This window comes from Xiphophorus couchianus, chromosome 14 (assembly GCF_001444195.1).
Source record: "Xiphophorus couchianus chromosome 14, X_couchianus-1.0, whole genome shotgun sequence".
NCBI classification, from domain to species: domain Eukaryota; kingdom Metazoa; phylum Chordata; class Actinopteri; order Cyprinodontiformes; family Poeciliidae; genus Xiphophorus; species Xiphophorus couchianus.
Window position 1 is genome coordinate 8,590,732 of NC_040241.1, and position 27,020 is coordinate 8,617,751.

General features: G+C 40.2%; 1 protein-coding gene across 1 annotated transcript; it reads right to left on the reverse strand.

Annotated features, from left to right (window-relative positions):
• Positions 1–1,798: 1,798 nt before the first annotated feature.
• On the reverse strand, positions 1,799–19,473 carry kcnj10a (potassium inwardly rectifying channel subfamily J member 10a). The gene is made up of 7 exons (XM_028037726.1): positions 19,239–19,473; positions 18,883–19,132; positions 9,478–9,864; positions 9,025–9,236; positions 8,099–8,230; positions 5,330–5,507; positions 1,799–2,255 (listed from the first exon to the last, which is right to left on the reverse strand). Exons 3-7 carry the CDS (start codon positions 9,854–9,856, stop codon positions 1,849–1,851), a joined length of 1,308 nt encoding a protein of 435 aa, XP_027893527.1. The 5' UTR covers positions 9,857–9,864; positions 18,883–19,132; positions 19,239–19,473; the 3' UTR covers positions 1,799–1,848.
• Between the last annotated feature and the right edge of the window lie 7,547 nt (positions 19,474–27,020).

The following is a 27,020-nucleotide window of genomic DNA, read 5'->3' on the forward strand; positions in this document are numbered from 1 at the left end:
CATTTTCTACGATCTATTTGTAGTCTACCATATGTGCAATTTTATGACTGCAATAAATAATGTCTACAAGAGGGATGCTACTAGTTTTAATTTAATACAAAGTGATATTTTCTTATATTTCTTTACAGTCAACTGGTCTGTAGGGAACTTAAAGCAAAAATAACTGAAGTTTATTCGGTGTAGAACAGGGTTTAATGAAAATTACATTTTTAAAACGATATGTGAATTTTTTTTTTAACCTATGAATGCTGTATGAAAAATACACTGTGGATGTTTATGGGTGAGAATCAAGTGAGAAAATAGCAACGTGTACTTATGATTATGGGGACATTGGCCCAAAGCCTTTCTGAAAGGAAAAGTTCTTCAACTACTTTCAGGATATTTGGGAAATTTTCTGTTCCCTTACACAATCTTGGACGTAAAAAAAACAAAACATTAATATGGCCTCTTTAACAAAGTACCATATTCTTTTAAGGTTAATGGTGCTTTAAGGTTTGTTCAAAGTGCTTCGTTTTCATTCTGACATGAACTTTGAAACAAAATGTCAGCAGTAGAAAGACAGATGTTACAGCAGGTACTTTACAGAGTTAAAATGTTAAACTAAACAGTCAGACCCGTCAGTCAATGGCCCGTTTATACCAAATGGAAGCACATAGGAGGAATATATTTACAAGAGCTGTACATAAACGCAAGGGAACAGGCTGTACATAAGTTCACAAAAAGCTTCATTCAAAAAGACGATATCTCATTCCCACAGAACATCAGCTGGTGAAAATGCACATTTTAATCATTTAACTCAATAATGAGGTTAGTTTTGTTATTGCTTGTTTGAAAAAGAAAATCCCACTTTTATCTCCAGTTAAAGTGCTTTCTTTTAGTAAAATGACTAAACTCATTTAACCCATGCCAGTCATCGGAGACGAACATGTTACGGTTAATGCTGTCAGAGTGTAATAAAATATGAAACAGTCCCTTAAAATGACACATAAACGTCGTATTTACACAAGTCGTACCAGGTAGTTCTTAAAAGGTCCAGCGTGCTGCAGTAAGTGCAAACCGTGAACTATGGGAAAATGATGGTAGCTGACTATTTAGATCACAGGTGTCAAACTCCAGTCCTCGAGGGCCGGTGTCCTGCAACTTTTAGATGTGCCTCTGCTGCACCACACCTGAATAGAATAATTAGGTCATTAAGGCTCTGGAGAACTGAGCTACACAAGGAGGAGGTAATTAAGACATTTCATTCCAGTGTTTTGTACCTGTGGCACATCTAAAAGTTGCAGGACTGGAGTTTGACACCCCTGATTTAGATGGTGCATGCCCCTTCCTTGTCCCGCGCTATGCTGCATGATGCTACGTGCGACATAGCATGTAGCATCATGCGTTGTTGCTTAATGGAGTCTTTAGACACAGTACTGCGATTCAGTAATACACACAACAAACTCAAAGAGTTTTCTTGGTGCTGTTCGTCCCTTTCTCTTGTGCAGAAATATTTCATCTCTAAGAGAAGAACCGGGCCAACATTTTAACAGAGCGGCCTCGTACATTACATTACACATTACACAATATAAAATACATTTAAATCCTGCTGTAAGTTTGTACTAACCGGGTGTCCTCCGTCTAAGTTCTGGCTGACAGGTTATTGTTTACGGGCTTGTCGTTGTGAGGAAATGCTGTGGCGCTCAGGTGCTCAGCTTCCTGTCTGTGGTCCACATGTTGGTGTGTGTAGAAGATGAATACTGGCTGTGTCTGGGGGATGGTGCAATTTCGTATAGCAGCTTACAATTCCTCTTCGTCCTCTTTTCTCTCTGCCACTTCCTCCCACAGCTTCCTGTTTTGCGCTCGGCTTCATACGTTGCTGATGCGAACGCTGAGCGGGCTGCTGTCTCTGACGCGGCCCCGCTTCCGCTTCTTTTCTTTCCCCTTGTAGTTCTCCTCCAGTATGAGCCTCTCCCGGCTCGTTTCGTCTTCCCTGGTGCCGTTGTGGCGCGTCTCCGCTCTGTCGTCCGGCGACGACGGCTGCTTGCGGAAGGGAGACGTCTTGGTTTTGGCCACTTTGTCGAAGAAGGCGAAATCAGCCACGTACTTCCCCGACGGGGAGAGGGAGACGACGGGCGGGAACTCGTACCCCCAGAGGATCTCGTCTGGAAGGTACGACGTCCGGACCTGGCAGGTGGCAGACGTTGGTTCGACCGTGGCGCTCATGATCACCAGCAGTTCAAAGTCAGCCAGTTCAGGGTCTGCCCAGCCTCCACCTGGTGGACAAAAAATAAATAAATAAAACACAAAAACATGACTTACAAGTGCTCTTAAATAGCTTGTATAAATGAAATGTTAAAGTTTAAGTAATTCAATTTAACACACGCAGTGGCTACGGCTACAGCTAATGACAACGCAGAAATATTATGTGGTAGCTGTGTTACGAGCTACGTAACCCCGAACTGCTGACTTGACCTTTGACCGGTGTGCTCAAGGAGAATAAGCAACATAAAGTCGATCCTAAAGGATCAGGTTGTTCACAAAGTGCTGCATCCAAGCATAATGGTGAAAGCTCAGTGGAAGAAAAAAATGCAGTCGGAAAAAAAAACGCACAAGCAACAGAGATAACCAAGTACAAGCCCTTCCAACCAAATCTTTTTCTGAAATGCGGAAATTATTGGTTTTTCTTTTAATATCACGTTTTCATAATTATTTCTACATCATGGTCATGCCGCTGAATATTCTGAATGTGCTGCATCTCTCCGCCTTGCAAATCTAAATCATACAACAAGGCCACAAATACTATTGAAAAGATAATTAGGATGCAGACAAGTTTCTGTTCAATTATCTAATTGAGTAATAAAATTAAACCTTCATAGTATTTATTTGATATATATGTTCTTAGTTTTATTTAAAAAAAACATCACATTTAACTATTTAAGAGCTTAATCAGTGTGAAGATTTGTAAGCCTTATGATAATGCTCTAAGAAGAAACGCTAAAAAATCCCATTCATGGACCAGATAGGAGAGAAATAAAAAGAAGGAGACAAAATTCAGAACCAATCATGTCTTCAAATAATAACACTTATTTTTTACTATTATTTGAAGAAAGTCATGGGTGGGGCCCGATTTAAATTCATCTAGTCTCAACCAGATAAGGTTGTAAGCTGACCTGGGTACACGCATGTTCACATGACACACTCCTGTTCTCTAAATCACCAAACCATGAGGCTTCTCTTTAACCACCTGACTGGGAGGAAAGTGGTTCCACACTTTGACACTTTTCCGCGTAGAACTTGTAATTTGTCGCATGTGGAGTTTTTCCAACACAATTTGGTGACTATTTATTCACAACACGCAGAACGTGGAAACTTTGAGTGGCGCTACCCTCCCACAACGTCCCCAAAGGACAGAGCAGCAGACGTACGCAGTCAAGCAGGCGAACACCTGCATCCCCGGGGTTTCTCAGACTGCAGACTCTCTCATCTGTGAAAACAAGGCTGAGTCCCAACACAGACCAAATATCACTCCCACCAATGCAAAACACCGTGTTTCGCAACCCCTCTGTCAACACTGTGACACAATTATCAAGGGATTCTCTGCCTGTTTGCGAGTTGCTTCGACTCATTTACAGATCCTACGAGCCCTCCGGAAATACAGCAGATTAGAATCCGCGTCTCGCTGGCCGTCACTGTGTGTCAATGAGAAAAACCCTCGGCAATTTTCAGAGCATTCGCTATCAAACTGGCGGGGAAAGGGGAATTGAGAATGAAAGACAAAATAACGTCATAGAGAAAAAAAAACTTTAAGGAAGCGTCCAGAATATAAAAAACGAAAACTAGACTTTGAAAAAACACAGAGTTGAAATCATATCCGATCACTGGGTAGAAACAGGAGCATTTGATAATGTCCCCATCTATGAATTTGTGAATGTGCAGAATCCATGATCTACTGAAACTCTGACTGCAGGTGTAATGTAAGTAATATTAGCCAACAAATGGCTAAACCTTTCATACCCTATTTTTATGCGCAAGGCTTACAGAAAATAGTGCATTTTGTTCTTACATATCTGGGGTTTAGATTACAATTTACCCTTTAAGGTGAAAGTCTCACAGTAACGGAGACTGAACTGGCAGCTGCAGCTTAATGTCTAAATGTGTGTGTGAGGAAGCAGCTAATGAGTTAAGATGAAAAAACAAGTTTTGTCTGTACTTGATCAACTGGAAAGACTAATTATCAATGAATCATATCAAAACAGAGTGTACACACGCTAACATCTGCGTGGCACTTTAGCAGCATAAAATCATTATCAGCAGGGGTAAGATACGACAACACTGAAGACAGTAACAAGCTGCTTCCATCAAACTGTCATGCAAATTTTGAGTGAACTTTTAAAATGTTGCGAAAGAAAAAAAAAAAGGAAAGGCATATTTCCGTCTACTGGATTGGAGAAAATCAGCCAAAGCGTACTTTTGTCAGACGTTGACTCTGCACACGGCAGCAATAAGATGAAAAGTTTGCAAACCAGCATAAACCAAACAACTCAAAAAAATAAAAGCTCTCCTCTCCCTGCCGGAGATTTGGACGTTGAAAGTTTTTCAAGTTTCATGCCTCTGGTAAGGCACGGACCCACCAGATCGTATTTGGCAAATGTCTTTTCATCTTTCCTTTAGCACATTAGCTAAAAATCACCTCAAGCGCACGTAAAACCACTTTTGCAAAGTTGAGGAAGTTATTTAGACATTTGTAAAGTGTTAACTACATGTGAAGGAGGTAAATATGAGGAAATAAATGCTTCTGGATAATCTACAGAATATCCAAGTCGGCCTCGATGGCGGAAAAGCACCAGATATGCTTAGTGGGTACTCTTGTAGCTTCCAGTGATGAGAGCTCTGAGCTGCTGTAAGTGGATCTGTGCGGGCTGCATGTCAGCGCCCTGGACTGTACAGTATTGTGCTCTAATGAGGGGTGTCTCGAGAGGACTCTCTCACACACATTCCTGCCAGAAAAAAAAAAAACCTCTCCTCCAGTGCCAAACAAACCCAACTGTGGACAGCTCGACACGGCCAAGAACGCAGCACGTGACTGTGAATACCAACACACCTACATACGCATACATGCGCATTGTACCTACACGTTTTGTCAATTACCATAACTCAACGGTAAATGTAAGATTCCAATCACTTTACTCGTCACGGATGCGTGGGAGACGGTTAAGAGGCAATAATGAGACACTTGTTCTAATGTGGACTCGTAATAACGTCCAGAAAGCTTCCCTGTTGCAGTTCAACATGTTCGGCATGAGTTGATCGGACCTGAAGACACAACGTCATGAGAGCTGTGACGTACCCTTCGCTGCCCAGGCTCTGAGGGGGCTGTTCTCGTCGATGATGTGGTAGAACGTCAGGGGTATGATGAGGAAGGGGCTGTCGCTGGATGTGTCCACCTGGAAGGGAACGTTGCGCTGGTCCAGCCGCACCGTTTCACCCTCTTTGGTCAGAGACGTTTGAAGCAACTTCCCCGTCACCTGGGAGCCAAGATGTAGTCAGTAACTGCAGCCAAAGAAGTCGGAAAGACATCTTGTAACCAGACGGCTCCCGGTTTCATATTTACATTGGCCCTCCAATAATGGCTCTAGAATAAAGCATTAACAATGTACTCAATTAGTAGTCACTAGTAGTCACTGGCTCCCTGTAGCTCAGAGAATACACTTTAAAAAAAACTTCAGGTCTTCTGGTTCTGATCTGCATCCCCAGAACCAAACATGGAGAAGCAGCATGCAGCGTCTATGCACCACAAATCTGGAACAAACCTCTAGAAAACTGCAAAACAGCTGAAACACTGAGTTCCTTTAAATCTAGACTAAAGCAGCTGTTTAGAGTTTATTTTGAAACCTAATCATGAAACATTAATCAATAATCTGATGTGCAAAATGTAATGTTGATTGTGTTTTCTATGACTTTGTATTTTTGTGTTTTTATGATGTAAAGCACTTTGAAATGCCTTGTCGCTGAAAGGTGCTATGCAAATAAAATCTGACTGACTGATCGATACATCTCTGTTTCAGAGCAACAAGCAAACAGACAAGAAATATAAAGAAAATGTGAAGTTTTTACTTCGATATGGAAATCTTTTCAAACTATTGTACACATGGAGTCTTCATAATCAATCATAGGAAACCAGAACATACCTAAATGCTGCACAGCACATCTCCAAATAAAAAAAAACCCACGTCCACCCAGTCATTTGCACTTTCAGTTCCTCATTTTAAACTATCCAAAACATTCCAACTACAATCAGATTCATGATCTAAGTCAGTCTCAAGCCTCTTGGGGTGTGAAGCTGATTTTCATTTCGGGCCTCATGAAGATCGACTGGTTGTGGCAGAATGCACTGATAAAACTACCCACTAACAAACTGTAAAAAAAAATATATATATTAGTTTTATTTAAGTTTGATTAGTACTTCTAAAAATGTAGCAATGTTTAACATCTTCTCACATTGGTGTAATAAACTGAATTGATTTTGACTGATTGAATAATATTTAAGCATACAACAGTTATCTTAAGGTTCAATGTGGCCCCCTAGACTCTAGAGGGCCACATTAAAAGTTTTGGAGAACAGGATTTTAACCATTCTCTCCAGGTACTCCAGCTTCCTCCCACAGTCCAAAAACATGACTGTCAGGTTAATTGGTTTTTCTAAATTCTCCCTCGGTGTGTGTGTGTGTGTGTGTGCATGGTTGTTTGTCCCGTCTGTTTCTGTGTTGCCCGGCGAAAGACTGGCGACCTGTCCAGGGTGACCCCGCCTCTCGCCCGGAGCGTTAGCTGGAGATAGACACCAACACCTCCTGACCTCAATACGGACAAGGGTGTTAGAAAATGGATGGATGGATTTTACCCAAGGGAGTGTTTGAGTTTGACAAATGTGATCTGCTATTGTTCTCTAACCAGAACTATGAAAAACACATTGACGGCGTTTGGTTTCCCAAAGTCCACCATTGGAGGGACTGAAATGTCCCTCCAATGGTGATTGAAAATGTCCGACACCCTCGTCATGTTAAATTAAGACTAAGTCAGTCTTCAGGGCATCTGTGAATGGAAAATGTTAGATGGAGGCAAAATTGGTATATTCAACAATGCTACCACCATGCGAATGAAATCTCCTCTAAAATGACATTTCACAATTTCCTGTAAATAGGTTTCCGCACCTCAACAATCATTTTGAGGAGAAAGAGAGGATAACGAAGTTTTTATGTACAGAAAACTGCTCAGTCCAGAGTGAGCCCTGCTGCACAATCATTTTTACATACGTTACAGCTGCTAGTACCATTTAGGCTCACCCAGAATCTTGAAATGCTGTAACTTTACTAATAAAAGAAAAATCTGAAAATCACCATTGGGGGTTTTGTGCATGTGTAAATCATTTAGGAAACTCTGACTTTCCATCACAGATAATAAGGAGAGCATTTTGTTTTTAACAACAACCTACAAACATCATCCCCACAATCTGACTAATCTCATACGCCACGATGCGATCTTAGTCTGATGTGAGGGGGCTTAGAAGGGCTTTTAGGGGGAACCCAAAACGCCAACACACTTTCACACTGTTCCCGGTGGCTTTGTTGTTCATCTCTTCTTCTATTTTTAAAATGTTTTTGTTTTGCTTTGTTTTATTCCGTTTCATTTCGAGGGCGGGCGGGGGTGGGGGAGGTTACGTTCTAAAACAAACCTAACACCCACCATAAATGGAGTTGAAAGCTCCAACATTGTTTTTAATACCATACTTTAAACTCGCGTTAGCTATAATTAACGATGTCAACTTCTTAAATCATTGCACATTTACTGCAAATAGGTTGTCCCTAAATATTAATTGGCAAAGAAAACAGTACAAAGAGTAATTTGCACTCATGACAGTAAAGTGTACTTGTGTAAAGTTTGAGAAGTTTGATCAAAATTTGTCCAAAACAAAAAAACAGTTAATAAATATTCCCAGAATTGTGTCTCAAAGAAGTTCAAGAATCCGCACTGCTATCTGACGTGACGTTAAAATATCTGCACAGGCCGGTGTGTGACGTTAGCTTGATGCAAGTAAATATTGTTCAAAGTGATCTATTACCTGACATCCTAACAGCAGGCTTTTGCGCATGTTGGCCACTCGGATCATCAGGCAGGGCCGACCCTCGTGAAACGACACCACAGCATGTTGACTGAACTTCACCGTCTCGCCTCTCTTCTTGGGACGAGCAACCTGCCGGAGGAAAGGAAGAAATCTGAGATTAGGATGGGTCCTCGTTGCTAAAATGTTGAATCAAAAATACTGTTATTAAAAGTGTAATGTTTAAATTCTGAGAACACAAGAGGGTAAAAGTAAATAGTTTCAAATGAAAACAACAGCGGAAACTCTGTTTTTTCTTTTCAGATCAGACCGATAATAATCCGCAACCAAAAACTGTGATACTGATAACTGACACTGATAACTTTTCGTGCTGACGGTTCAGTATGATCATTGTTCTAACGCGCTGGAGTCTGCTTCTAATACATCCAAATGATAACAGCACCCCACATGCAAGTTTTCTGCATAAGCAACTCAAATATGAAGATAAGGAATAGAAAAGACTCGTGCAGTATGCGAAACAACAGCTAAAAATATACACAGTGTTTGCTAAAATTGTATACATATAACGTGACATTTATGGCGCACAACTTGACTAAGAAACAAAAATGTTAGAAATAACAAATGTGCTGCAATTGCTTTGTGTGCAGCCTAAAATAAAAGCTCCCTTTGATTTTATTTCACCTTTCTGTTTTTCAGTAGAACTCTGTCGTCACCCAATACTTAGCCCACTTTAGGTGACCTCGCAGATTTTCTGACACTTAATTTTGGTTTTTTGTAGCCATAATGCTGCCACCGCCATCTTTCACTGTAGTCACAGTGAAATATAGACAAGAAACTGCTTAGCAATGCTGAATTGGCTATACCAACATTTTTCCTGTAACATTTATTATTCTATTCAAAACTTTAAAAAAAAAAATGTTAATTACTTTTGCAAGAAAGGTCCCAGTGATGAAAATCTCCATCACCATGGTGATGACCAGCTGAACAATGAGGAGGACTATTGCTACGGGACACTCCTCTGTTATGCACCGGAAGCCATAGCCAATCGTAGTCTGCGACTCCAGGGAGTAGAGGAAGGCTCCTGTCAACGTCTTCACCTCCATCACACATGGCGTGTGATTGGACGGTGGGTCGAACTCTGAAGGCAGGAAACAAGGAGCAGAAGATCAATCTGGAGCATGGCAAATACCAAAGAAGAGTTTACTGCCTTTGTCTGTATCGTACAAAACAATTTTAAGAACACCTACATGAGTATTTGACTTTACCGCCTGCTTTAACGACTTTGATGTGCATGATATCAGTAAATTTAGGACTGTTGCGTCTCCATGAATCCAACTCCTAAGTGTCAGGCATGGCTGCGTGAGTGTCGTGATGCGTACCGAGCAGGTCTCCATGCACAAGGGCCACCAGGTACCAAAGCACCCCAAACAGGAACCACGTCCCAGCAAAAGTAGCAGAGAAAAAGAAGAACTTGTAGCGCCACTGCATGTCCAGGAACGTCGTCCAGAGGTCACGGAGATACAGGGCCCCTCTGCCGCTGACGTGTTCGATGCGGACGTTGCTCCGTCCATCCTTGGAGAGGACTCTGCGTCTCCTGCGAAGCTCGTTTGGCCCTCCCGTTTCTCCCCCACCGGCGGCAGGAGCCCCACTTTCCCCCGTGGAGCTCAGCAGGGGCTTGCTGATGTCCGTCTGCGTCTGGGAATGGCACACTTTCTGCGGGGAGGAGCCTTCGGAGGACGGAGAAGTGGCTGAAGTCATGGCTGGCACTGGACAGACAGAGGGGATACGACGTGTGAAGGAAGGGGACAAAAATGTGGAAAATGGGCTTAAAGTGAGCAGTGAAGGAGGATGGTGTGGAAAACCTGCAGAGGTATGCTGAGAACAATAAAGTTGAACAATAGGGGAGTCCAAGTAAAAAGGTTAAAGGTAGCCAATGTAAAAAAATAAAAATAAAGAAAAGTACCCCATATGAATGGGAAGATGACCTAGTGGAACATTTAACTTGAGAAATAGAACAGAAGAAAGGGATTCGATGTACATTTCAGGATGACAATGTTGTGGTCTGCCAGTCAAAGCTCTTCTTTTCTCTTCCTGCCTTTTCAAAAGAAAGGCTTTCACTAAGCCAGGTACTCCATCTGTGAAAAATCATGCTAATTTACTCATTTTGCACTAAAATAACAAAATCGAGTAGAGGAGATCTTTCCCATCTGTACACTGGTATTTTGGGATTCAAACAAATTCCTAAGACAATCTACTCAATCAAAACTAAAATTTAAGTTCAAAATAAACTACCTGGTTGGCTGATTGATTATTTGGCTGGTTGCTTGATTGATGTATGTCATAGTGAGTAACATTAGGACTAAACTTATATCGCTCTTTTCAGGGTGTGTTCAATTTTTTTACTAAAGATGCCATAATATGTTTCCAAGTTTTGACCTGTTTACTGGTCAAGGCATTTACAAATGATATACATGACAAACTCCTAATAAATGTCGTTTGTGTACAGTTCGCGAACAGGAGACTTGCAGCCATAATTTGCCGACTTGATTTTTGAGTTTTATACTTTGTGGTGTTCAGCTTGCATACTTTATCATCGACCTTGCACATTCTTTCTTGGTCTAACAACTTTAGGTTTCCTGAATAGAGTTATTTACAATTTACAATAAATTGAGACTGTATTGAGTGTTGGACATTCCCTGTAGAAATAAAGTACAAAGCTCATGAGGCAGGCTAATTATTTTGTTTTTTTGTAGGTCATTTCTACAAACAATTAATTCAAACTTCACTGAAATCTGTTCTGTAAACGAAAATTACCAATGACCAAAAGAGCGCTAACATGCTAGCTTTGGCCTAGCATTCAGCAAACATTTCCACATGAAGACTTCATCAGCAGTCTGAGATCTCATTACCCAACATTATTTATTACTAAGCCTCACTAACATTCATAGTGGAATCTTGCAGCTACTTTTTTTTTTTACATCCGTCATGTACGTCCAACTTGATATTGTCATCACTGCGCTGGAGATGCCTGTTCTGCCCTGAAATATGAGTCTCTTGTCTGGCTGGCCTAAAACTACGCCATCGTCACTTGTACGCTGAAAATGATGACACACCGCGATGACACCCCGAAGCCCTGGTATAAGTGGATTGCAAAGTATCAATAGTTTATTAAGTGAGTGAGAGATCCCTCACCCCTGGGTGCCACGAACGCTTATCGCCACTTTACTTTCCCTTTGCACGCTTTTAAAAATCTTACTTCTCATCTGGACTACAGCTTGTCTTTCTCCACATCATCCTTTTTTCTATCCTTCCCTTTCTGCCCATTCTTCGCTCATCGTTTGACCAAGCAGAGAAATTGTCTTTGCTTTCTGGAGCAAATCAAACAAAACCCAAAACAGCACAGCCAAAACAAAAGCCTAAAAACCGGAGCGATCTGATACACTCTGTCCTTTCCTGTCCTGTTTGACCCTTGTCTCGCCTCCCTCCATGTTGGAGCTCACACAGAGTGAATGAATAGAGAGCTGTGTTGAGCTCTGTGCTATGAATACTAAGATGTGAAGGGGGGAGGAAGAGAGAGGGAGGGGGTAGGCGTGGTCAGGAGCACGGGCATGTGATTGGACTTGGGCCACACCAGCTGAACTCTGAACCCGACAATGCTCCTGCCTACACATACAGTAAACATACAGTATGTACATGTAGACCATTTGAGCAGCTATAACTTGTGCAATGCCATTTAGTGTCCAGAGGATTGCTTACTTTGCAGAGATAAAAACTCTAACCTTACATACAATTCCGAAACAAATTCCAAAAAATATATACAATACTTCAAAAGTATTTATTTTTAAAAGAATTAACATTCAGAGTAAAAAATCCACAAGGTTTAATAGGATGCCGACCCACTCTTTGCACGTCTAGCTTCACATCATCTGGGACAGCTTTTAAGGAGTGTGTTCATTGACCATTTGACCATTCTTCATTAGTGAGGTCAGACACTGATGTTGGGAGAAAGACTTTTCCAAAAGAGTCCATTCTAACTGGAGTGGAAGTCAGAACTGTCACTTTCTTCACCAGTAGACTTGCTTGTCCATTTCTTTATTGACCCTGGAAATGTTAAAATTGTTCAAAATATATTTGCAGGTTGACTCATTAAGAGTTAATTTTTTTCTACTGGAAATAATTAATTGCGACAAAACAATCCATCATCATAATGGCAGGACATCATTCTTTCGTCACTCCAGAGAACACGTCTCCGCTGCTCTAGGCTATAGTCGCAGTGTGCTTTTGAACTAATGTAAAAGGAATTAAGTTTGGAGGCCTGTTGTCAAAATTTTAATCCACAATAAAACTCTGATGTGGGCCAAAACAAACTCTGAACCGTCCAGAAACATAGGTTTCAGTTTGGCTGAAGTGAACTCTGATGCGGCTTGAATGAGTATGTGAATGGCAAGCAGACCAAAGACTGTTCCAAAAGCAGGAAACACTCAGGGCATTCTGGGTAAATACAACCTAAACAAATGCAAGAGTCTAGCGCTAGAGGGAGAAATTTCTCACAGTCTTTTACCAAATGCAAAAGAGAAATCTAAAATCTGACGCTACTCCATTTTTGTTTGCGTTTTGCAAAGAGGGAAGCTGCGCTCAGTGTCTTCTTCAGAGGTTTTTGAGTCGATTCCTTCAGTAGTTCTTGGTGCAGCGCCACCACAGGGGAGGAGGTGAACAGGATGTTGCAACTTTGGCCCCCCAATTGAAGCGAGTCTACCGGACTATCAGGTGTGAAAACACTTTTAGTTTATCTACCTAGTTGTGGTCTACTTCAGGTGCATCTTTTGTGGCATTTTTCTGTCTTTATCTTAGTAATTGTCATTTGCTCCCTGGTTTATTCAGGACTTTTCCCCAGTGCATTAGTTTCAAATGCTGCCACATTTGCTTCATATTTGTTCATTTCCTCTACTGTGTGAAAACTCCACCAATTTAAATACTCCTTGATTCTGTCACTTCATTGTCAGATCCTCTGTTGCCCTCAACCTGATGTCGCCAATCCTGTATCTTGAGTTCGGTCATTAAAATTATAATAAAAGAATTTCACAACTTTATCCCTGCCTGGTGTTATCTTCAGTTTTCAGTCCTGTTGGCAGCTGAAATTAATATACGTTTTAGATTTTCATTATTGAAAAATATGTGTAAAAATTGCCATGTTCTCCACCTCACAGGTATGCAATATTTCTATTGATCTATAGCACAAAATGCATTGAACAATGAAACTTATGTGCATTTCTGTTTATGTATCCCACAGACACAGTGACACACTGTATCTCACCACTGACTCTGAGCCTGTGGTGTCCCATTTCATTGCCCTGAGCTTCCCTGTGGTTTATTTTTCAACATGTAAAGTGATGACCCATATTGCCTCTTAATAACTGGATCACCCAACCAAGCAATTGTTAGGTTCCTGTTGTATAAAAGGAAACGGAAAGCGATTCAAAAGCCCTCATGACCTTGATGTTGGTATTTTTAGGGGTAACAAATATTAAGCATTTCAATGACTTGCACTTAAATCCAGCAACAATATTAACTATTTTTTTAAAAAAAGGATTTTGATTATAATTTAATTGGAGATGTTGGTTTCTTCAACTGTTATTCTCATCCGTCATGTGCAGCGTAGCGTAATGTAAAATTAACACAACCATCTGGGATTCAACTCTCAGCCCACCAATTCAAAACAAAATATATTTGTATATTTTAAGTCACGAACTTTCACTAGTGTGTGGGACCAAGAGTCTAAGTTTAAATCCAGGCTCAACTAGCTTAGCTACAGCAGCTACATTAATGTCCAACTCTAGCCGAGCTTCTGCATCATTAGCGTGTCACTGTCAATGAAATGTGGATTTTTAGTTGTTTTATTCAGGAAAATGTTCACATTTTACATGATTTTTCTGTTCATGAAGTTGATTTTAAAAAACAATTGGAAGTTATTTAATCTGTATAAACTGTTATAGTGAAATCGTTTCAGTGAAAATAGATTTGATTATGATCTACGTAGATAAAACGTTTGCAAACTGACTTGTGGACCAAGGTGAGAGCAGAGCATATGCTGCAGATATTAATTTGCTCCAAACTGCTTTGTTGTTTTGTGCTGGTATATTTTCAGTGAATGTCATGTTTTATTTATTCTATCATCTTTAAACTGGAAAGCGTAATGGAAGTGGAAATATAGTGAAGTGAAGTGAACTTTGCTTCCATCGTAGATCTGGGGTGTTTGGGCTTCATCTCTGTTTGCTGCATTTTAATAATTTCATTTTCTTCAGCCCTCATCTCATGCATCTATTCTTCCCTCTCCTGTAATCAGCAGTTCCGGCCGTTCCTCATCCTGCTAGATTACACGTATATTTCATGTTCTCACCTGTATCTTTTCTCCATACTGGTTTCTTACATCAATCCCTCGTTCTGCCCATGTGTAACTAAACATTTTTGTTCTCAGAAGATCAATTTCCTGTAGAGGTTTATGCCACTTTGCTGCACTGAAATGTTCAAACATCGACATGTTTTATGCATATTTTACAAGTGATCATTAAAAGAAATAAGGCAAGTCAGAATTAAATGATAATTATTTGGTTTCCTTTTATTAAAAACTGCAAAACTTGGAGGAAAGTTTATGAATTTGTGAGAGTATTTGTGTGTTATGTGGTCTGATGTCCATTATTATGCAATAATGAAGCAGAAGGACTGTTTTCCCTTTTTCAAAACAAAATAAAAAAGGATTTACTGGTAAATATTGACATATGCAACACTGATAAATGCAACATCCTTAACAGTGAAATAAATGTAGAGGGCAAAATCACAGCAGCCCTGTTTAGTTTGATTCAACCGAATGCCTAGAAAGTTCGGTTCGTTTGCGGAGGTGTGAATGCGCAACTGAACTCTGAAGGGATCCAAAAAATTTCGAACTCTAGCTCTCGGTTCGATTTAAATGAACCCTGGTTCGGTTCAAATGCATACGTGAACACCGAGTGGACCGAAGACAGCTACGAGAGCAGGAAGTAGACGATAGCGCAGGGCATTCTGGGTAAATACAACCAAAACAAATGCAGGAGTCTTACCGCTTGAGAGAAAAATGGTTTGAGGTCTTTCGCCAGAGACAAAAGAGAAATCCTACAACTTCTAAAATCTGATGCAACTCCACCATTTTTGGTTTTTATTACTATTGTCTGAAAAAGGAAGTTGATGTCTTCTTCTGAGGTTTTCATGTCGTTTCCTTCAGCAGTTCTTGGTGCAGCGCCACCACAGGTGAGAGAGATAACAGGTTTTCGTTTTTTTACACACAGCAGTGTGGGAGCCGAAAACCTAACAAATGTTACAACTTTCCTCCCCAATCGAATGGAGTCTGCCGCACTACCAAGTATGAAAACACCCTTAAAAGGTTGGTGACAGTGGGGAAAAAAAAAAACAACTATATGCTTTGGGGGATTTCTGCAGCCAATTTTATGCTTTTTCTGCGGCTGTGACTTTGACGAATTTCCACAATCGCTCGAAACGTTTTTTTTTTTCTACCCCAAGAGAATGACAACAGTCAAGGTTGTGATCTCTTCCGCCCCGTCCGGCCCATGCAGCCCTCGTCTTCCCTCTGTCCCGTGTGCACAAGAATCCTTTGTTTCCGACGAGATGAAAGGGACAAAAGCCACTATTGAAAAATACGACTGGCTGGGCGAGTAAGTGAAAGAGAGCAAGTTAGACAGGGGGGGGGGGGAAGGAGACCAGAACCGAGCGCCGGAGTGTTTGCTGGTGTATTTGAGCCTGTGTGAGCATGCAGCGCTTTACATGCAGACAGAAGAATTAGTTCAGAGGGAAGATTTGAGAGAGAGAGACAAATGTAGCGTCAGGTAATAAAACGGGGGAAAAAAGAGCGGGAAAGATGGTGAAGGATAAAAAAAGGGGGTTGGAGGGATGTGGAGTGAAGGTGGTGACAAAAGCTTGGCATTAGTATTCCAGAGGAGAAAGTAAATCCCTTCCACTCGGCCCAGCGTCCGCACCCCTGCAGCCAGTGCACGGCTCTGAAAGGGACTCCAGCTGAATGGCTTGGACAACTGTCCCGCACCACAGCAGCCTCTGTGGCCGGGCTGAATGGACGGCCCCAAACATTAACGCACGCCGTGCCAAGATGGCATCTGGTGGGCCAGCTCAAGACAACGGCGAGACCAACTTCATTCAGCCCGGCAGAGCCGCAACACAAATGAGCTGCTGTCGAGTCAGCGGCGCTTTATCTTCGAGGAAATGATTAAAGGCAGTCTGATTAGGACAGAACGTCTTCTTTTGACGTCGACTTGCACGTCAAAGCGCTCTGTGGCTGAAACGCAGATCTGCAGATGCAGCAAGTTTCTGCACAGATAAATGTCACACGGCTCCCGTATTTTCGCCAACGCGGTTATTTGACATTTACCACAAACTTGAATGTATTTTATGAGGGTCTCGTGTGACAGATCAACACAAATGACTTTGTGTAATCGGGAAGGAGTAAAACCACGACTTGGATTTCTACGAGCTTTACAAGTTCAACTCTGAAAAGTGCGGTGCGCTTCCCCCCCCCACTATTCTGACAAATCATAGTAAAATCCAGTTCAGTGAATTGCTTTTGAGTAAAGAGACCGACCTTGTCTGTGCTGTTCTGTGAACCGCGGTTTGTTAGAGAACATTAATGAACAATCGGCATCATTCAGCTAATTCACTTCAAAGACACCTTCACTGACCCCAAAGTGAAACTAAATGTTGTCGTAACTCGTTTAATTAAAGAGTTATTGCAGACGGTGTTGGATGCGGGCACGAGAGACCTCCTGTAGCAGTCTGCTTCGCAACAATTTTGAAGAAGCCTCTGACTGAAGACACTCTGCCTCTTAAAGACAGTGTCGTGGAGAGGATGCTCAGGGAGGAAGGCGTGGAGAAGTTTGAAGTTGTTTTACAGTAAAAAAAAAAAAAAAGTATCTGACTTTAATCCGGCAAACCCCATTTTTATGTGCTCAGTGTGGCATTTTATGGTTGGACAAAATGCAAAAGTTACACTTGAATTTTGTGAACTCTTGAAGATGAGAATATTCCAAAAGTTGGTGTTTGCTCCAAATCGACTGAGCTTTTTCTAAATGAGCGAAACCAGGGACACAAGTTAGGCCTAAGACTTCAACCCAGAAACCAGAAACTCCCTACGTTGTGTCATGACCTCTGGGATCTGACGTAGAAACTAATAACTTGATCTAAATTGCGCATAGTGCATTAGGCAAGGGACAAAATTCATCCATACATCTGTCCAATGCTTTTTTTTAATTTTTGCACATGTTTTATCCTGTTCAGTCATCAGCTCACATCAGGTGCAACCTGGACTGTGCGTCCGATAGAGCTCCACACTGCAAAAACACAAAATCTTACCAAGTATTTTTGGCCTAGTTTCTGGTGCAAGTACACTTGAAATAAGACGAGACTAACTTACAAGCAACTCTTCTGCAAGAAATAAGAACTTGATTTGAGTAAATTACTCTTGAATATTGATGGAAAGTGGTAGATATAAGTGAAATAAGAGGAACCGGTACTTTTTAATCAATCTTAAGGAATCATTTAGTCAAATCAAGCTCTTACTTCTTGCAGAAAGGTTGCTTGTAAGTTCGTCTTGTCTTATTTCAAGTGTACTAAGATATTTGCACCAGAAACTAGGCCAAAAATACTTGGTAAGATTTTGTGTTTTTTTAGTGACTATATTAAGCAAACAACCCTCATGATTCCTCCATAATACTTTGACAGTTACTTGAAATGAAATCACATAATTTCTAAGTTTTAAAATAAGCTTGGTTCCAAATTAAATTCACTAATTCTAAATCTCTTGCATTTTATCTGATTAGGTTTCTCCCCCCTCTCCTCCTCTGTCTCTCTTTTGATTTGGGGAACAAAAAGTGAGCCGCAGAGTAAACAAACAGACATGGCAGCCGCCGACCGAATGAGCTCACAGCTGAAGCGAGCGCTTCCTCAAACCATCGTCTTCGCTTTCTCAACCCGTCTGAAGAGTTACGACACCGCCTGACGTTTGTGAATGGAGGCCAGCTGTTTGCCACAAATTCAGGAGCGGCTCTTTTTTTTTTCTTTTTTGCAGCATGGCTGTGAATCTGTTCTGTTTGCTACTCTGGCGGTGCCGCTCGTCGAATTAAAATCGACGGCTGCCTGTGTGAAAACATGATCAAAACCTTTTCTGGCTTTTTAAAATTGATGTAATGTAAGATTTGACTGCCACACTGTCAGCTTCTGGAGATGACTTGAATGTTTTTTGTTAGGTTTTTTTTTGCACTAGAGTAAAAGCTATAATAGATGTTTTCCTGCAACGTTTGGCTTAAAACTGGCTTTTCTACGTCTATATTGATTCTTAAGTGTTTCTTGAGTGTCCCACATATAAATTGTGATTTTAAAAAACACTCAACAGTGTGTGACATTGCTCTAAATTAGAGAAGTAAACCTCTGCTAGTGTTGCTCAGTACTCGCATGCCTCTACACAGCATGCGAGTACCGTGCAGTAAGAATGACCTGCAGCGTTTACAATCTGTTTTACCATAATGTCACAACACCTAAAGTCTTCCAAGTAGCATTTTTTCCTCATATTAGTAAACACAGGATCAAGTATTGCACTAATTGATTCATTTTAGTGCATAAGGGTGCAAAAATGTATGTTTTTTTAGTTGAACGAGGCAAAAAGCAACACGTATCATGTGGCAAACAATACAAAACTCATTCAAATATAAATTTTGACATTTTTTTCTTACCTTTCTGTCGACTTGTTACGGATGTTTGCTTTGAGTGCAGCTTGGACAGCTTCACCGTCCAGCAAACGTGCAAAAAAAAAGGAATTTGTATGAATGACTTAGAAAAAAATAAGAAAAAAAAATTGCTGCAAAACTTCAGGGTCTTGACCGGGTTGCACTTGTTGATGGTTCACACATGTTTAACGTCATTTTTCACCAATGTGTTGCATTGTTTGCTCTCGCGACGCTACGTCGAAGTCATCCTGTGCATCTAAGAAAACAAAAAAAAATTTTAAAAAAGGACCAAAGGAAATTTCTCAGCAAATAAAAGAAAAAAAAACAAAATAACAAACAAAGAAACTTGAACCCGGTCAGACCTGGCTGACTATTCCCCGGCAGCTAGTCAGTGTCTCCCTGCGCACTGGCACTGGCAGCACCGGTTCCGGCTCACTGTTACTGGATCATTATGTAATCGGATGAGGACAGTTTGCACTTTTTCTTCTTGCTTGCGAAGCAGGGAGAGCGAGAGAGCGCGCCCTGTGTGTCCACTCAGGGGGACGTTAAAAAAGCCCGGGCAGTCCACTCCTCCGAGGACCCCACACACACACACACACACACGCATACATACACTGACATACCCCGGGTATATAAGCCCAAAAGCATTCAGATGGCCACTGTTTTGTGTTTTTTTTTTTTTTTTTGCGACATTTTTAATTCATTAATTCAACTCTCCTCCTACCCTCCCTCCCTGACTGTATGCGGTAAATGGGCCTCTTTGTTGGACGGGCCTCCTCCGCTGTTTCAGCCTTTGTCAACTTTCTCGTTGCAAAACGTTTGATGGGTCTAAGATACAAGCCTGGAAGTTGTTGCACTGGAACAAAGATATTTACAAACCCAAAAAAAACGGGTTAGGGGGCCTTTATTGTTGGGTGCTTGGCCTTTTGCGCCTTTGCGTTGGGACAGAGGGCACTGAATGGGTAATGTGGGCGCATCTCTGTGAGGTGGTGCCATGTCCGCCTGCTCGCTAGTGTAAAAGGCGAGTACAAACGATCCTCCTGTTGATGGAGAAAGGGATGAACGGGGCGAAAAGAGAAAAAAAATCACCAAAGTACCAACAACCTCTCTCAGGCTGTAGATGTAGATGTTGTTGGGAGGAAAGAAAATGGCTTTTTTAGAACAAAAATCTTGTGCAGAGTAAAAGAACATTGTGTACTGAAGTCACGCTGCTGCATATTTGACCCCCCATCAAGTGATATTTGGCAGATTTTTAGCTACATTTGTTCACCAATGTGTTTTTTTGTTTGTTTGGGGGGTTTTTTGCGTCTTCTTTACTATTAAAGGTCTGTGACGAATTATAAATTTCTCCTGACTTGAGAAACTGCTGCAAGTTTATGCCGCATTTCACAAAACTGATTTTTCCAACTTACAAGTTATAGAGGTGCTGTATTTTTTTTTAAAGTTGACTACAAATAAAGAAAATCTGCCAACTGTTTGGTAGGTTGATTTTTACTGATTTAGAGATAATAACTGGTTGAACTTGTGTAGCTGAACGGTTACAGTTCAGCTTTAAAGGATGAGTTTTCTGCATTTTTTGCATCAGATGAACAGAGCTGGAACAGTTAAATGACTGAACTGGTTAGGTTACTTATTTAAAGATAACAATTTGGAATAAATTCAAAAATGTGGACACATTTTTAAAGATGTTTATTATTATTATTATTTTTAGAAGTGCAAATTGGAGATGGGTGCCACATTTCTGAACAATAGCAGAGCTTAATGGTGCCACTCCTTCTATCACGTAAATCTATTAACTCCTTCTACACATAATCAGAAGTTTGGAATTACTAGAGACAAAACCTCTATTGGTAATAAATAATCTGAAATGGGGTTTTTTTTAATCAAATTTTCCTCAGAATTGCTTATAGATATAGTAATCTGCTTCTAAAAAGAATAACGTGCAACATTTGGTTTGTGGTCCACTGCTGGACTCTATCTATTCTATAAAATCTGCAAAAAAAAATAAGTGAAAATATTTGGAAAATTGCAAGACCTGCTTTCAGATTAGAAACGAAACTGTTTTACACACTTCGATTGTCATTGATAAAAGAAACAGATATTCTTGATCATTGAGGGACCAAACCATAATCTTTCTTGACAACTGGCCAACCAAAGTGGCTATAGCTAGCTTTGCTTGCAGACAAACAGATGCACACCTTTTGAGTGCATACGGGACTGTGGTTGCTTTCAGTAACACCCACAGCAGAAAAGTGTGAACTTTAGACAGGTTAGGCAGTTGGTGGGATTGTTTTCACATGGCACCAAAGCACAAGGCGACATTCTCCTTGGTTACTTAGTTACTAGGTTAAATCAGAGCATCTGCCTCTTTGAGAGAGTTCCCATAGAAGCAATAATATTTTAAGTTACAGACAGTGATTGAACACAAACTGCGGTTTGTGGGGGCATTCTGTGAAAATGGCACAATTTGAGTCCCTCTCATCTCTTTGGTTGTATTTTAACAAATATATAATCAAAAGTGACATTTAAACAGCTTTACATGTACATTAACGTCCTGCACTGGTGTGACAAATTTATATCAGTCAGGGGAGCCTCTGTTCCAACTGTACATGCATGTCCAACTCAAGGCCCACAGGCCAAATTACATCAATATAAAATATGTTTGATGTTGTTGAATTTAGAAATCCAAAGATAATATACCGGCCCTTTAAGGACATTAATTAATTTGAAGTGGCCCATAATACGCATGAGTTTGACACCCTTGCGCTAAAGGGACAGGTACTTGTTTAGCAACATTGTACATATGCTGTACAAGTAGCAAGGCAGCTTTCAGAGAAGCTGGAATGAAAGTCCCCTTGTGGTGCATGGAGGTGTGAACCACCAGTGATGCACTGCACCAGAAGCACTGCGCAATATTTTCCTCCAATAGGAGAAAATACCCAGTTTGTGTTTCTACTTAATGCCTCTGCAGCTTTGGGGCTCCCCTGGTTAAAACCTCATTCAGGTCATGACATCTGCTCAAGATGCGGCGAGAGCGACGAAAAGACTTCTCTTTGAAGTTACCCTTCTTTTTTTTTTTTTTTTTTTACATTTCAGGGTTTTCACAGGATGATTGAAATCTCAAAACTTTAACCAAAATATCAATCCCTCCTTGTGGCTCAGTGGGTGTTTCGCAGCAACTTTAGCAGCTTTATCAATGGCTGCCTGAGAGCTGATAACACCTCTGCTTCACTGCACTGTGAAACAAAGTTTTACCCTTAAAGTCGTTGAACGCATAATCGAGCATATCAGCTTGTAAATGTGATGTTTTGTAATGGTCCACTTCACTACCATAATTTAGCTAGCAGTGTTGGATCATTTAGCCGCTATTAGCTTTTGTGGCGTGTAAAACAGGCTCATATGTTTACATATGGGTGGCGTTATGGAGGCATGTGCAGTGTGAACACAATGAACGTGAAGAACCGTCATGAAGACTTGTAGCTGTCTTATGGGAAGATTTTTAAGTGTGTGTTCACTCCAGATTCGAACAGTTTAGCAACAGTGCTAATGCCAAAGTTAAATTTGCTAGCAAGCTAAGCCGCAAAAGAAAAGTGTATTGTGTTTGATCGGTTAGGGTCTTTTTCGGTTGTGGCACATAATAATATAATCAAGAGCAAAAAGTTAGATTTTCAAAGATTTTTGTATTTTTACAAATAATGTATCAAATAAAATGAGCACTTGATATAATTATATAATCAAAATTAGTATTTCGAGAAACTGCAATGGAAACACTTTATTCGCATCACGTGAGTCACACTGGCGGAAAAGACGAAGAAAACGACAGGAAGTGGCGGGAGGAAGATGGCGCTTCATGTTTTTTTAACGACTTATCACGTGAATAAATTTATTTGCGTGCAAAAATTGTGCTTTTTCAACATTAGCGGAACGTTTTGCGCTGAGACGGAAACGCAGCTTGTGTGTTGAATGACTGATGAAGAGGATGCTGAGGGTTGCCTGTGATGCTCTTCATTTCTGAATTTTTGGAATTAAATTGACCTGAGCTGCACTTAATTGAAATATGATTCATGTGGCATTATCAGGTTTAAAACGTTTTATGGCTTTAGTTGCAAACACGCTCACATTTTGTGTCTGTTCCCCATTTATTTCACACAAAATCATCTTAATAATGAACCAACTTAGTAGAGTGAGTACTTTTATAATCTGGCTTATTGATGCATATTAGCTGGTAAAGTTACACACACACACAAACACATATACTGTATATATATATATATATATATATATATATATATATATTCTGTTCCCTTTATACATGTTTCTTTTTACCTCTATAATTTTAACACAACTTCTGCTTTTACAAGCAGTTCTTTTAGCATAAATAAACAAGAAAAAGTTTTTTTTTTAACCATTACCTTGTAAGAAAGAATTAAATCCTAATGCATGAAAAAAACCAGCATGCATCCTGTCAATGAAAAATAATAATTCTCTTATTTTACTGAAAGAATGTCACCTTTGACTGAGAATAAGTGACCGCTTTCTGTTTTCTGACCAGAGCTTTAGGAAAAACTATGTCACAGATGTCAGCTGTCACTGAACTGAAGTGACCAGAAGAGGACGAGGAGGAGGAGGAGGAGGAGGAAGAGGAGGAGAAGAAGGAGCGAGGCGCGGAACAGAGAGGAAGGAGGGGGGAAAGGAAAGCTTCACAAAATAAAAGAGATCGAAAAAAGAAAAGAGGGGGGAAAAGTAAAGAGTCAGGAAGAGGGCGAACAACAAAAGAGAAGGCTGGGAGGAAGGAAAAAACCAGTCAGCTCATGACTACTCAGAGGACTCTATCCACCTCCTTCCTCCTCTTTTTCCACCCCGCTCTTTGTCGTCTTGATGCTCATGCTTCCTTCTGCTTTGTTTTTTTAAATCAGCCCATGGTGCTGGGTCTAAAATGTTCAAATATAGACGAATGTAGAAAATGAGGAACTGAAAGACGACAGCGTTACAGTTACGCTCAAGCATTTTATATATATATATACAGTATATATATATATATATACTGTATATATATATAATGATATGGATGAAATGAAAATGATATGTGAATATTTTTTTATGTCCCAGCAGTGATCACCATCCGATAGATACATTTTTGTACATATAAGATGATCAACCTTGTTTTTTCAAACACTTATTTCATACTTGATTTCTAGACATTTAAGTATTAATTGAAATATATGATCTTAAATGGAAGCTGAGAAATTTCACATACGGGGCAAGTTTTTCCTGAAATTTTGGCTTAATTTCGCCAAACTGAATTACATTTAGAATCTCACAAACACCAAAATATATATTTAGCTTAAAAGAACTAAGAGTAAAAGTTTACTTCAGACTTCGTGTTGTTACTACGATTGGGCGTATTCCCCATTTATCAATTTAGTTGTGAAATTTGACTTGTGCCGTCCAAAATTCACGTTGCTTAATTACAACGGAAAGGAAGTTCATGATTCCAACAATTTCTGAGAATCATCGAACATCGCATGATAATATCAGTTGGGATCTGGTCACTTTACAGAGCAACACTTTACAATTCCCTGACACTTCCTGGTATTTTGTGCATGAAGTTGCATGGCTTTATGTATGATACTGTAACATGTACAATATTATCTACAGGTAAACGGGTTTCCACAGACTTTTTTTCTTTTGGTCAATAAAACTCAAAGGTACCAAAGAGCCTCATCCCAACCTTGCCATACGTATTCTACAGAACATTTGGCAGCAACGTGAGTTTCTTCTTCCTGTTGACTTATCCAGAACCATCTTGCACCTGTTTTGCAAATAGTTTCAGTTTCTCTTCCGATGTGGAAGGTTTTTATGGCTTGAGTGGTTTCTTATTTTGGCGCTGAAACTTCACCTCTCACCGTAGTTGTCTTTAGTTTAAAATGTTTTCTAGGCTGGTTGATGCGTTCTCAGGCTTATCGTTCGATCAGTTTAGCGAATGCCTCTTCCATCACAGGAAGCAGGGAAGATCATGATAAAGATCTTGTTGCTGTTGTTGGTTTGGTTTATTGTGGTTCTGCTGCTCTTTCTGTTAGAGTTGTTTGAGCTTTTTTTTCCTAATACATCTACTCTGTCCACAGAACTTTACTTCAGTTTTGTTTTGTCTAAAATGCCATCATATTTGCTCCCACATAGCAGCATACTTATTGTTGCCAGTTTGTGTGCAGTGGATATCGAGCACAGAAACAACCCTTTCAGCCAGCTGCAGGGCAACCAGGCGCTCAAAAAAAAAAACATTTTTCATGAAGGTGAACTTATTTCAAAGCTTTGAAGCTGCTAAAAAAATAATAATAATAAAATGAAGCATCTCTGAATCCAAGCTGTTCTCAACAAGGTATCCATGGTAAAGGCACACAGTGTGTGGATGAATTTTTATTTTAATGTCATTCATTCATTTTGATTTTAACCAAAGAGTATCAACTCCTTCATCAGACAGTCTGTGTTTATGATGAGCGATGGGAGAAATAATCAAAACCTCACTGTGGATGTAGATGACTTACTCACAACGCCATCTAGTGGTGGTGTTTTTAAAAATGAGAGTTGGCCAATCTAATGTTACGTTGTCACCAGAGGTGTATGCGAACATGTCATTGACACCCCCTGCTCCCCCCTCCCATTGACATAAACTTGTACAACTCATCTTTAATTAAAGTGTCAATAATAATAAATGTACATATATGTGAATAAATTTCTGCCTATAGGGCAATTAAAAAAGAATGAAACAAAAAAACAGGGCAATATTTCATCATTTAATATATAAGTGAGCCAAGGAGCCACTTCTGTTAGCCTGTGTCTAGAACAGCCTATGGGCTCCAGGTCTGAGGCTTTTTGTTAGCATGTTTTCTATAATTCTCATGGCTTGATAGGAAGCCTGATCCAAACTGGCAACCCACATTAATAAAATGGTGAAATAATATTGACCACAAAGCACTGTATTTATAAAAGATATCAACGTTTTTCCTACATAATCGTAACAAACGTTTTTAATGTTGAAAAAATAAATGGTTTCTCTTCACAATATTTACTTATTACTCTATTTTATTTGCAGTGACGTGCGGTGAGGTTCATAGCTGGTGAGGCACTGACGTCATCAGAATCAGATTTGCAAATAGATGCATAGATTGACAGCAGTTTACAGGTTATGTTTCACTTCTGCATCCTTACACATACAAACTGTAGCTCACAAAACACACATTTCCTTAAAAAACAAAACAAAATAAATGTACTGTCTTACCTGCTTCGATTGAAAGTCCACTTGAGAAAACTTTTTTAGTGTTGTAATGTAGTCATCCATGTCGAAAGTCGGGATAAGCGAGAGGAAAAAAAATCACTATCTCTATTATAATCTATCGCTGCACTTGACTTGCTTCCCGAATCGTTTAGCCTAGCTCGCTGTCACTTACTCGGCAGTTGAGGAGTGAACAAGACGAACGTCTGGGATCTTGAGCGCCCCCTGCCATGAGGCAAGAGAACTGCCTGCCTCACCACGAACCTGTTCTCTGCCGTTTATAATCGCTCATTACACGAAACACGTTACACAAACACAGTTGGTGACAAAAAGCACTGTACATTATATACATAAGCTAAATTATTGGAAATAAGTTCACATATTAAATTTGTTTAAACCATTTTATTGACGCCGTACAGCAACATGCTCTCTCCGCTTAGCAGCCAGCGCAGAGCCAGGGGTTGCGCAATCCAAGGTGAGGCAGAGCTCGCTGCTGCCTCACCGGCATCGCTTCCAAGCATTTGAATGGGAAAATAAGAAAATTCAGCGATTTTGAACAAATAAAAATCGAAATTGGTGAAGCTACATGAAAAATAAATATTTTTTAGTACAAACCACCGGATGAATATAACAATTTAAATTACTTTATGATTATATATTTTCTTTCTTTCCATGATGGCTGGTGAGGCACTGCCTCACCTGCCTCCCCTGACCGCACGTCACTGATTTGTATGATTTGTTCTTTAAATTGCCATTCATATTATTTTTTTGGCCTCAGGAAATGATTGAGGAATAAAGACGCTGATGTCTGGTTCTTTAGGTTCTGACGGGTCTGCGGTTCCTCTCCTGACCCATTCTGTCTGATATCAAA

Bases quoted from the DNA above. Each gene is read 5' to 3' on its own strand.
- kcnj10a (XM_028037726.1), bottom strand. From the start codon at position 9,856: ATGACTTCAGCCACTTCTCCGTCCTCCGAAGGCTCCTCCCCGCAGAAA. The intron at 8,231-9,024 runs GTAATTAACATT...TTCCTCCGGCAG, and splicing joins CTGGGACCTTTCTTGCAAAA to GTTGCTCGTCCCAAGAAGAG. The intron at 2,256-5,329 runs GTACGTCACAGC...TTTGTCCACCAG, and splicing joins CAGAGCCTGGGCAGCGAAGG to GTGGAGGCTGGGCAGACCCT.